This window comes from Pararge aegeria, chromosome 17, assembly GCF_905163445.1.
Source record: "Pararge aegeria chromosome 17, ilParAegt1.1, whole genome shotgun sequence".
Classification (NCBI taxonomy): Eukaryota; Metazoa; Arthropoda; class Insecta; order Lepidoptera; family Nymphalidae; genus Pararge; species Pararge aegeria.
In genome coordinates, this window is record NC_053196.1 from 7717650 (window position 1) to 7730293 (window position 12644).

At 34.5% G+C, this 12644-nt stretch overlaps 1 protein-coding gene across 5 annotated transcripts in view; it reads left to right on the forward strand.

Annotated features, from left to right (window-relative positions):
* The window catches only part of LOC120631169 (cGMP-dependent protein kinase, isozyme 2 forms cD4/T1/T3A/T3B), a 205347-nt gene that overhangs the window by 160179 nt on the left and 32524 nt on the right, over positions 1-12644 (forward strand). For 3 of the 5 annotated variants that reach the window (XM_039900630.1, XM_039900629.1, XM_039900631.1), the window contains one exon: positions 7773-7992. In XM_039900630.1, the coding sequence (XP_039756564.1) occupies positions 7773-7992 (220 nt within the window). Of the gene's footprint in view, positions 1-1032; positions 2830-7772; positions 7993-12644 lie in introns of all 5 variants that reach the window. The other 2 variants (XM_039900627.1, XM_039900628.1) reach the window with 1 other exon arrangement.

Sequence of the window (12644 nt, forward strand, 5' to 3'; positions counted from 1 at the left end):
GGTTTCTATTGTGTCACTTTCAAGTCGAGTTTATTTGCATAAACAAGGCACTAACATGTTCAATTATAAATGGCTTATAACCAGATTATTTTCAAGGTTGTGTTGAAGCGACAGCTGTGCAATCGCTTATAATCTTCATAGTATATGCAGGTCTAAAAAGGACATTTTATTACTGGCTGTAATCTATTGACTAATCAATATGTGTAGACAAAGCATTTAGCTATTAGTTATGATAAATTGGTTTTAGCTCTTTTCTCTAGAAAAGCTGTGGAACCAATATCTTATTACTACGGTTAGTTCTAATATAAATACCCAAGCTGCGGAATATCACTGAGGTGCTTTTCCGTCTAGTCCCGTCCCGTCATTAGTTAATATCTTAGGTTAAATCCTTTGCTCATTTTTCTTCTATATACAAATTATAAACGCATTAGTATATTATTTTCGAACACAAACAGGGGTCATATATTTCATTTAATTATTATCATCTATTTTATTTGATTGCAGCCAGTACTTCAAACAATTGGTCGGTTAGGAACAATATTGCATAGGGGTCCCTGTTAATGTGAATAATACAAAGCTCATGATTTATTTAACCAGAATCACAATAAGGCAGCATACTTATATTGTACTCATACAAATTATGTCAACTTCATATTGTGTTGAACAATTAAATATGCAGTCGATTCCGTTAAATTATTATTACTGCTTGTTTCGCCGGAAACAAAAGAACTTTGAGCTAAGTTTTGTAGCTATAACTTAATTTTGACCAAACTATCATAATGTTCAGTTTACTGAAGTCTCAACAAAAGAAAAACCTAAACAACTCAATATATCAATGCGAGTTTAATGCTATATCTCAAAATGCATAGTACTGACAAAGATAAAGATAAAATTATAATAACCGATAATGCAGTATTTTAAATTGTTACTATTATAAAAAGTTGTTGTGGCATAAACGGCTTAATAGAGTTATTACTTTATTTTAATAAATGTCGTGTCTTGTTTATTAAAATTGTACCTTCATAATTAAAGGTATGAGCTATTATCACCAAAGTCTCACACAAGAAGCCTGATACTTACAATTGGACTAAATTAACTAAGAAAATGGATCAAGAATCGTTTAGTGTTGATAAAGTGTCAAGACAGAGATTGCACAGTTACAAGATTGATAGGGTAATTTTATATTTTGAAGCATTATGAAAATTAAACATTATCCAGGAAAAGCGGTCATGGAGGACCCGTGGCTTTCTATCACTGATAGAACTATGGATCTTGTTTACGCCGCTAACTGGGTTGGGGCCAACAATCTTAATGGCTACACAGAAGACGACAACCAGTCGGATAAATCATCATTTAATTCTATAACTAGAAGCAAATCATGTCGAGATGTGGGACGCAGCGTGGAAAAAGAAGATGATAAATACAACACATATTCACGTGCAAGTCGCGGCAACACCTATAATGGTAATATTTCTAACGGAAACATATCACAATTAGCGAAATACCAACAAGATATTGAAGAAAAAGCACGAGCGAACAATAATTTCTTAATGCAAAATAAATTAAAACATAGTTATAGTTTTAAAGATATGCCAAATGGTTATAAACCATCGACTTTGAGAAGAGTAAAGAGACGAAATTTTACGGAATGGGATATTGAAGCCTTTGGATCTAGTGATAGACAGGCTCCAGTTCCGCCACAGAGAAAAGATTCTCTCAAATATGCGCATCGCCAAAGGAAAGCGGATTCAAAGAAGAATTGCTATCCTCTGCCCGATCCTGGACCTGTACCTCCTGATCCTGCCTCAGAGTCATATTATGAATATTATTCAAGAGTTAGTCAACAAAACAATGATACGGACAGTGATAAAATTAAGTTGATTCACAAGGATCCAAAGAAGGAAAAAAAAATCGAAAATGGGGATGCTAAGATGAACGGAACTATGCGTGGCTACGGCAATGAAAGTATGTATCAAATAATTAATTCTATGGCAACTTTGGACCTAACCCCAATAAAACCCAGGTCCGGAAACAAAAACCTCGACATGGATAGCGAAGCGGAAGATTTGGGCATATACATGCACCCTATTAATGAATCGTTATCTACATGCGAGCAACTTCCTGAGCACATAACGCAACCTGAGAATAAGCGGAACGGACGCGTGGACGAAGTTAAACCTAGTTTTCGCTCAAAATCTTTAAGAGTGAAAAGCGAAGGACGTGCACCACTTCGATCTTATCTCGATAATGTAGGAAATGATACTAAAATGTATAATGGCGTTACTGTTACACAACCAAAAAGGAATCTCTCTCCGAGCGAGCAGCTGACACTAATGCAATACGGCATGATACGTGGAAGTCAGCCTCCACCTGTCCCTTTAACCAGTAATGGGTTTCACTCGGTCGATTTAGGAAAAGAAAGTGATTATCGGACTAAAAGTGTTGCTAGACAAATTAAACCGGATAAATACGGAAAGCTGTACAATACAGTGAGAGTGAAAAGTGAGGATAGGTATGATAGGTATAATGACATTTTATCATTTACTTCACCTAAAGATCGTATTTCTGAAGAACGTGTTCCTAATACTAATGGTGTTTATTCGCGTAGTGCTAAAAGTTCTTCCAGTGGTTCAGACTCAGATTTTTCGATTCCTCGACCAAAACTTATAGTGCCTGTACATACTTATGGAACACGTAAAAGGAGAACCGGAAATCTTTGTCAGCGAGACAGTACAGCTACTGAAACTTCACTTGATGCTGGTATATTACTCGATGTTACCCGTTTGGAAGACAACAAGTCGTATGACTCTCAGAAAAATGGAGATTCAGGTAAACTTATATGATGATCTAAATTATATTTTTCGTTTTTATCATGCGAACCTTATCTTTATCATGTGATGATTATGTAGCGGTTATGTTATGTCAAACTCGCCGTATCATACAAAGGTGGTGATCTTAATTTTCGACAAAGATGCGTACTCTTTGGAGTACTTGCATATTTTGTGTCATTAAGTATGTATGCACTTAGAAACTTTAAAGAATTATCTGATCGTGATAACAATTATGCACATAATTTAGTAATACTGGATTTAGTGAACTATATTTAGATCAGATGGCTGGTACACAGACATATATTTATATAGATGAGATGGTTCATAATTGGTTACAAATCAGAGCGAAGCTTACTTATCTAATTCCATAAAAGTTGATGTTATTTGGTTAAAGTTTTCTAACTTTTTATTTATAGTAATTTTATTTAAAACTTAGAAATCGATCAACTTATTTGACAGCATAAATGGTCCATTAATTCCTTTATCATTAAATTTTATGAAGATATTATATCAAATTTTACGTAAGAAAATGTATTTCGGGCGTGATACGATTTTAACATTATCAGATATCTTTAAATGCACTGAAAATTATTAAAATGTACCACTTAAAAACTTAAGGTGGATCTAGTTGAAACTTTAAGACTACGCCTATTTTAACTTAAACTTATCTCGTTTTAGTAGTTAATTGGGTAGTTTTGTTATATTCTTTTTGTTTTTGATTATTTCTGTTTTGTCTTATCACTATTCAAGTATAAACTATTCAAAACTTTGTCAACGGCTGAGTGTACGGAAAAATAAATTTGAGTTTATGCTTACATCTTTAAGTTAAAGACCTGTAATTCATTTTATGTTTTTTTTTTATTCCACTACAATTAAGCCCTTGACTGCACTTCACCTGGTGGTAATTGATGATGCAGTCTGAGATGGTAGCGGGCTAACCTGTTAGGGAGTATGGTAGCACGAAAAAACTGAAGCACGCTCAAGGATCTATTGAGCACAAAAGATCTTGGAGGGTCAAAGTGCATTCCCTGAAGCGGGCCTCATAACAAGATAGAATAAGTATGTTTTAATGTTATATGTAATGAGTTAATATATATAGTTCGAACATGAGTATATGTTACTTTTATTTTTTCAAAATCCAAATTCAGAAATATATGCAATATAAGAGCAAGTTAGAATAAACATTCGAAATATTTATTAGAACGTTGCTCAACGAATCTACTTGCGCGCATTAATTAAAACTAGTTTCAATTGGCCTACTTTTAAAGTTAATCATGCAAGCGTAGAAGAAGAATGAATATTGTTCAATTAATTAACCCTATTCTCAATAAATAATTTGTCAGCCCAAATTCTTGAAATCGTATTTGTTGATCCTAATCCTTATATTATTGTTGTTATTTTTCGTGTGCATTTCATTCATTCATTTCATATCCGAACACACATTTCTGTTGTTCAAATTAGATTATGTTAACGATCGTAAATTAGATTGCCGAAACAGGCGGATTCTTCAAGTACATTGGTATATTATCTTAGTGAACATAGTATCGTAATATCAATGAAGTTTAGTTTTTTTGTGAATGAAGTAACGTCAATAAAACATTTACAACTACAATGTAGCACATTTTGAACTTTCAACCCGTAATATTATGCGCGTCGCCTTGAAACACTTTCATATGCGAAATCAGTTATTTGCCTTCGTTTTGCTCAACGTTCCTAACGTAGGTGCCTCAGTGATCTGTACTTTGATCGCATCTATTTTAAATATTGATATCTATTGCTTTGGGCTTATGTTCGATTTTCGAGCTTGCATTTTTCTTTAAGATAAATTGACAATTTATAATGGTAAAATTTGCTGTGGTTGTTATAGTTTTTAGTTTACTTAATTTGGTCATGCCTATAGGGTGTAATATTTTGCATTGAGTGATATATTTTTTTAATGTTTAACGAAACAAGCTCTTTCAATACTATTATCTACGATGGAAAACTTCCACGAAAATTTAAATTTCATTTTAAATGACGCCAGATTATTGCCCATAAGCTATACTAAAATGTTACAATTCACCATGAAGTTGTGACATTATGTTATCTTTATAAATATTTAGCAAGGTCCTGATAGTAAAAAGAAAAATGGTTTATATAATAATACTAACTTTTAATTAAGTCATATCAAGTAAAAATGTTACTGTATTATAATCAATATAATTATAATATGAATGCACAGATCGAGTAAACTTAAGTAGTATTCAGGTGACCAACTTTAAGTTAGTATTGAAATTGTAACAGATTTTCAATAAATGGGTTTTACCGTAATTTGACCTTATTTACCTGGTAATAGATAAGAAAAACCTCCGAATTCCACAAACGTACGAACATCGCGGGCATGAGTAGTTTTTACAATCGCTTAACAATCAACTATTATTTTGTTAGGTGCGTTTACTTTTGAAACGTCTGTCTAAAGTTTCTACTACCAAAGCTAATAGCCAATTCTTTGTATTTGACTTTAACGACCTTTCTGGCGCAACGGTGAGCGCTGTGAACTTAAGTAGAAGGGCAAGGGTTCGATTCCTGGCAGGGGCACTTTGGAAATTTGTAAATTTTTGATTTTTCCCTGGTCTGGTCTGGTGGGAGACATAGTGTTCCGGTGCGATGAAATGTAGAAACCGATTAGGGGTATGACTACCATTCTCCCTAACAGGTTAGCCCGCTACCATCTTAGACTGCATCATCACTTACCACCAGGTCAGATTACAGTCAAGGGCTTATTTGTAGAGTATACAGTAGAGTTTTTCTACAATTAATAAAGGCAAAAAATTGCATATGTTAACAGACCATAATAAATTGAATTTAGAATAAAGAAACAATGTACTGTATCACACGCCTCTTAGTTTATTCGCACGGTTGTCACCTTGACTCAATTGTTCTATCTTTCATACATACTCAATTAAGGCAAGTAAAGATATACTTAAGAACTGATGAAATATATGAAAATATTATGATATATGTATTTGAAATAAATATGTATTAACAAACATTATTTTTTCGCCTGTTTAGTGTCTTAAAGAGCATCATCGCAGTCAACACGTAAAACATACGCTTGTTTTGCACGTTTTGGCTTTCCAAAACAATAACAAACATTTAGCAGCTTTATCAGAGTACCGATACCTTGTTTTTTTAATAAGGTGTTTTTCAATTGGTCCCTTGACGTATGCATCTTCAAATTAAGAGTAAAGTCAAAGTCAAAAATATTTTTTATTCAAGGAGGCCCATAGGTGGCACTTTTAATGCGTAGACATAAGAATTACACGGTAGTGGCGATAACCACATTCGTAAAGTTAAAACTAAAGCTAAGAGGGTTCCAAACGCATCCTGGTCTAAGAAGAAGCCCACAACAAACTTAGCCGGGTGTTTTTTTTTTTTGCTATCACCATCTCACAATGTCATTTAAAATTATTAGAAGAGCAACCTGGTAAGAGCAATAATTCACACCCAAGCTTTTTTATCGATTACGTAGTCCTTTATACTATAATAAGTAGGACTTTTCTATAAGCTTACGTTTAATACAAACTTTGAACTTTTTAAGAGGCATCTCCAAGATTTCAATGGGTAGTTTATTAAGAGTAAATAGGCTTCTACTAGGCTCCACTAGGCTCACATCACTAATTAACTTTCATTTAATGTACTGAAAATATTGTACTGTTTCCCTGTGATCCATTTATATTTCATTTTGCTTGTCAAGTTGCAGTACTTGTGAGATTAGCTTAGTATGAAACTTTTTGCAATATCCTGTCATGTTTTCTAACGAGACTGGTTATGAGTCATCGTGAGAAACGATTAGCCTCTGTGTTAGCATTAGCCTTGAACACTTATGGCTGTGTCAATAAACAATTCCGTTATTTTTAAATTTGACGACCGTTCCGTTTAAGTTTTATTTAAATTTTTCATTAATAAATCTAAACAAGCAATTACCTATTAAGATTTACTTACATACTATATACTATTTATTGGGTTTATTAATATTTACTTAAACGAATAATTATAATACTTATTATAGATTTGTTTGAACTTCGGTTGCTACTAGCTGTTCCTAGTACCTACCTGGATGAATGCTTTGCTCGGTTTTGGTAAATCTAAATATTAATGGCAAATCAAAAAAAATCCGAGCAAAAAGGGGGGAAAATCATCTAGAGGGCTAGCACAGGCAGGAGACAAAAATTATATCCCCCCCATTATATCCCTGACAAGGTGTATGATTGACGTGTCAACCTGCTAAAGCACGGGAACAGGGAATAGGAGAAGTTTACCCCTTTTAATATTACCATAATATATTATTTGTACCATAATATTTTATTTGACGGCCGATTGGCGCAGTGGGCAGCGACCCTGCTTTCTGAGCAAAGACCGTGGGTTCAATTCCCACAACTGGACAATGTTTGTGTGATGAACATTAATGTTTTTCAGTGCCTGGGTGTTTATCTATATATTATAAGTATTTATGTATATTATTTATATAATTATTCATCAGTCATCTTAGTACCCATAATACAAGCTATGCTTTCTTTGGGGCTGGATGACGATGTGTATATTGTCGTAGTATATTTATTTATTTATTATTTGGATAATGTCCACTTGATCGCCATGCTCTGAGAGTTGATAAAGCTTTGGTAGAAGATAAATTTTTAACCTTTCCCCGGAGAGAAAATCTTTGCTAGCCGTGCTGAAGTCGAACCGGGGTCTTCTGATTTTTTGAATAAAATGGGAAAAAATAATCATCTAGACTCCATCTGTTGTTGTCTTCTGATTTCATGAAAATCTATGGATCGTTTCCGAGATGCAGGTGATGAGAGGATATATTTACATATAGAATTTCTCGTTTAAAGGTATTAAGATAGATGTGTGATATTTTTTTAATCTATATTTAAGTGAGATTATTTTTGTCATCAGAGGGTCGAGTGGAAGTATCCCGCGAGAACAAGTACCTCAGTACAATGGCACCCGGGAAGGTCTTCGGCGAGTTGGCGATCTTATACAATTGCAAGAGAACCGCCACTATCAAGGCTGCGACTGATTGTCGTCTATGGGCTATTGAAAGACAATGCTTCCAAACCATTATGATGAGGACTGGGCTCATCCGCCAAGCTGAATACACAGATTTCCTCAAGAGGTGAGAACATTTTATATTACTCGTCGACTTCCATTTCTCTTTTTCTTTGACCTAGCAAAAGTTAGTAGTAGCTAGCTTAAAGATACAGAGCTTGTCCAGGTTAATCCTACTGCCATGCTTATTTCCCACTACTGGAAAATGTTTGTGTGATGAACAGGAATGTTTTTCAGTGCCTGGGTGTTTATATGTATTTTATAAGTATTTATGTATGTTATTCATAAAAAAAATATTCATCAGTCATCTTAGTACCCATAACACATGCTACGCTTACTTTGGGGCTAGATGGCGATGTGTGTATTGTCGTAGTAAATCGTAGTATATACTGTATTCCGGGCTGAAAGCCTTGGTCACCAGTGGAATTGGGTCTCATGAGGCTTAGGACCTACCGTTGATGGACACAGTACTGCACTCTGTAGGACGTATTCTTTGCATGCCCTGCGAAGTGTCGCTTCGTCGATGGTTTTTCACCTACCATCAGATGGCCATCTGCTCGCTTCGCCAGTCGTATCACTATAAAAGAAAGTAAAATTATTGTGCCTATTTTAGTTTCGGAAAAGAAAATCTAAAACACATATATTCAAATAAGATACACTCAAGTTCGCGAGAAAGACCGGTTTTAAGATCTGCAACAATGTGGTTACTGTGTTTGGTATCTCATTTCCTTATCAGCAAATTTTACAAGTCTAGCATGCTAAATAGACATATCGAGGTAAATTGAATGTACAAAGAAATAACTATACTATACAAGATATAACTCTATCTGACTCACCCACATTGATTAAGCATGCATGCATTTAATTCATTGACCTTTCGAAACCTACGCAAAATGCTAAATTAGAACCGACTTTTACTTCATTCGTTAACCCAAAATCTTCATTAGAAAATACTGTACATTTTTTGTTTTCTTTTACAAATAACTAGAATGTTAGGTTACGTTTGCCTTTAAATTTACGATGTCAATCACACAAGTCATCGCTTGACGAATATATCTTCTAAAGTATAGAAATACTATTTTACATTTTCGAATTTTGCTTTCGACAGGTATCTGACTTTTGAGTTCGTTACAAAACGCCTCTTTTTTACCATTCTATTTATATTTTGGTGCTCGTTTAATGAGACATGTTGTTTAGATCTCACGGTCAATAACTTGAACAGTGATTTTAGAACACTATCTATTTTAAGATTGTTTTGTAAAAAATGGTTCGGTATAGTTCCTTTATTTACACGGGGCAGTTGCTTTCTTCCTTAGTAGTTAACACTTGAAATAACAAAGTTTTTGATATAACACCGTGATAGTAGTGTTTATCACAAATTGGTCTTATCTACCCGGTGTATTATTAGGGTCGTTTAATAGTAAGACATTTACATAGATCTTTAGACTTTTTCAAAATTTTCAAAAGTTAATATTAGTTAAGAATCCCTGTAAGATATTATTAGTTAAGAATCACTGTAAGAAATATTAACCTTAAGCACACTTAAGCCTTTATAACGCATTTTTATCATACATTTATAACATACATTTTATTAAATAAAGAAGTCTATTTAGAGATTTTCAAAAAACTTTGCGATTTAATTTTTTTTTTAAACTGTTGAATTTTTATTCACTTTGCTACTCACTACTTTAGATCCGTTTGAAAATATTAGAAATAAATAATCCTGATTGATTATCATATTTGCCACTAGCTAGCGTATAAATAAAGAAGCGTTGAGTATACGAGATATACTTACGACCAATCTAAATTATTATTTTTAAATAGCGGAAACTACACAAAAAAATCTGAGTTACTCCCTAGTCGCGCCTAAAGAAGTTTTACTTCAAAAAAATTAAAAGTCCTAAAGTGAATACAAACAAATAGGTCGGTAGGTACCTACATAAGAAACAAACAGTTAAAAGCGGGTATTGACCCGAGACACTTATGCAAATTCAATGGGCGTGCAACGTCCTATTCTTCTTTCATCGGTGGGGACTTGAAATTGTCGTCTACACCACTTGTGAAGAGGAAATGTAATGTCAGAAATTTACAATCATTCAACATCGTTCTCTCGTTCATAAAGAGTTACTAATTTAGAATACTAAGTGCTGTAACACAGCTTGTACTAGCTTATTATTCGGGAAACAAATCCTGATTCATCATCATCATCACATCAACCCACTACCGGCCCACTATAGAGCACGGGTCTCCTTCCACAATAAGAAGGGGTTAAGGTCGTAGTCCACCACGCTGGCCCAGTACAGATTGGTGGACTCCACACACCTTTGAGAACATTATGTAGAACTCTCAGGCATGCTGGTTTCCTCACGATGTTTCCATTCACCGTTGACCGTTGAGATATTTTAATTACTTAAAACACATATAACCTAGAAAAGTTAGAGGTGCGTGCTGGGATTCGAACTCGGTCCCGAAGGTGAGGTCCAGCTTCCACCCAATGCGCTATAAGCGCTTCTATCCTAATTAATACTATAAAAAAATCTTAGAAGTGGTTTTGATCTTCTATTATTTAAAAAAGTTTTTGATATTGAATAAATATGAAAAACAGTTTGAACAGTAGATTATGCTGAAGAGAAAATTTATGCTCCAATTACGCTGTGTTCTGTTTAAGTATGTTAGCATCTACATGCAATTCTAGAAAGTACCCTAGACATTTTTATAGTCTCGTATTACGGAACTCTTCTCTGAATCCTTATGTTACAACCAGTCTTAAACACATCATATACGGAATATATTTAAAGTACGCCACGTTATCAATTTGTACGTGACTTTTAATTTAAATTATTGTGACAATACCCATCAATTAAAAATATCGCTTTCTATAGGTCATATAATAATTTCAAAACCTAAACACTACGAGTATTTAGGTTTCGAAATAATTTTTGATACTGCTATCATATCAAGTAAAGGTAACACGCAATATATAAGGTCTCGATTCCCTATTATCTACTTTAAGGTCACGTGTTATTTTTACAAAAATAGTCTAGTAAAATAAATTCGAGTTTATAGTACAGTTTACCTAATCGCTTCTATATTCAATGTTTTTGGGTTTTTTTTATATGGGTAAATAATTAATTTCAAGTGTTAAATGGTTGAAGTGTCTAACTGTTTGTTCGAGAAATAACTTTAAAGTGGAGTGGTTTTGATGCTTCAATATAGGTGGTGTACCTACTCGGCTTCTGTATGTTATTAGTTCTGTGATTGAAATGGAGAACTCAAGCGATGATTGAAACAATATACGAAGGTCTTTCCAGACTGAGACATTCCACTATCGTAACTTTGATCTGCATTCATCACACATATCAGACAATTTGTATTCCGACGTATTCCAAGATTTTTCGTAAACTACATTGTAAAACAAAGACTTGAGAAACTCGCCAACATTGCCCAAGAGGTTCGTGCGATACTTTACGACATAGGTACATGTCACGTAGTAGTTCATGATATTTGAATTTTCAATCCTTTCACTGCCCACAGTACTGTTTCATTCTAGGAAGGTCTGACACAAATGCGTCATGGCCACGATGACGGAAGCGCTATGTCACAACCATGCAGATATTTCTCTTTTTATAAAACTGGCGGGCATAAAGCGAGACGAATGTGCCTGCTCTTATAAATCCCACAGTGATATCACAGCGTTGTTATTTTTATGATTTGCTCGAAGTTGATACCTAAGACAAGATCGTGTTTCAGTATTATTACCAATCATTGCATTTTATAGTTGATGCGGTCTAAAGGACCCCATTCACGGGTGATTCGTTCAATCGATTGCATGCGAATTGTTGTGCATGGATAAAAAACTACGGTCTAACACAATCAGAAGCTGCGATTGATATCCCAGAAACATCGTGCAAGTTTTGTTTTAGCCCCAGCATGAAAATAGCATGTGCATATCGCTTGCACAACTAACTTGTGCAAGTAGCATATGGATATAACTTTTTGTCCGGCTAGCATGGGCAGGAGACAATTATCTCCCCGGCGAAAAGATAAAAATCTTCTTCCACGGCTGTATCAACTCTCAGAGTACTGGCGCACAAGTGGACATAATATCCAAATAATATATGTGTAATAATAGACGAGGGTAAACGTCCCTTTTCGGGGGATATAATAGAGGAATATAATTTTCTTTTCCTGCCTGTGCTAGGCCCTGCAGTAGCTGGTGCGAGTAACTGGCGTCTATAGATAGGTAGAGTTTGCACGACTTAAGTGAGTATACTTCAGTGGCGTGCACTTCATACATGCACAAAAGCACTGCATTCCCAAATTATTTTCATATAGCCCGTATTGGAGGGGAATTTTTCCATTTTATGCCATGTACCTGCTTTATGCATACCCTGGTCAGAAAGCCTGTGCACGCCACTGGTATAGTTGCAGATAAAAATTGGCCAAATAGCTTGGTATCTCTAATACCACCTTCGATGAAGGCCCATAAATGTAGTTTGAGATTGCCGATTGCCGATTGTCAATTTTAGACCGATTTAAATAATAATAATTACATGCACTAAAGTAAATAAATAAATAAAATAAAAATACTACGACAATACACACATCGCCATCTAGCCCCAAAGTAAGCGTAGCTTGTGTTATGGGTACTGAGATAGCTGATGAATATTTTTTTATGAATATAATACACATAAATACTTATAATATACAGATAAACAC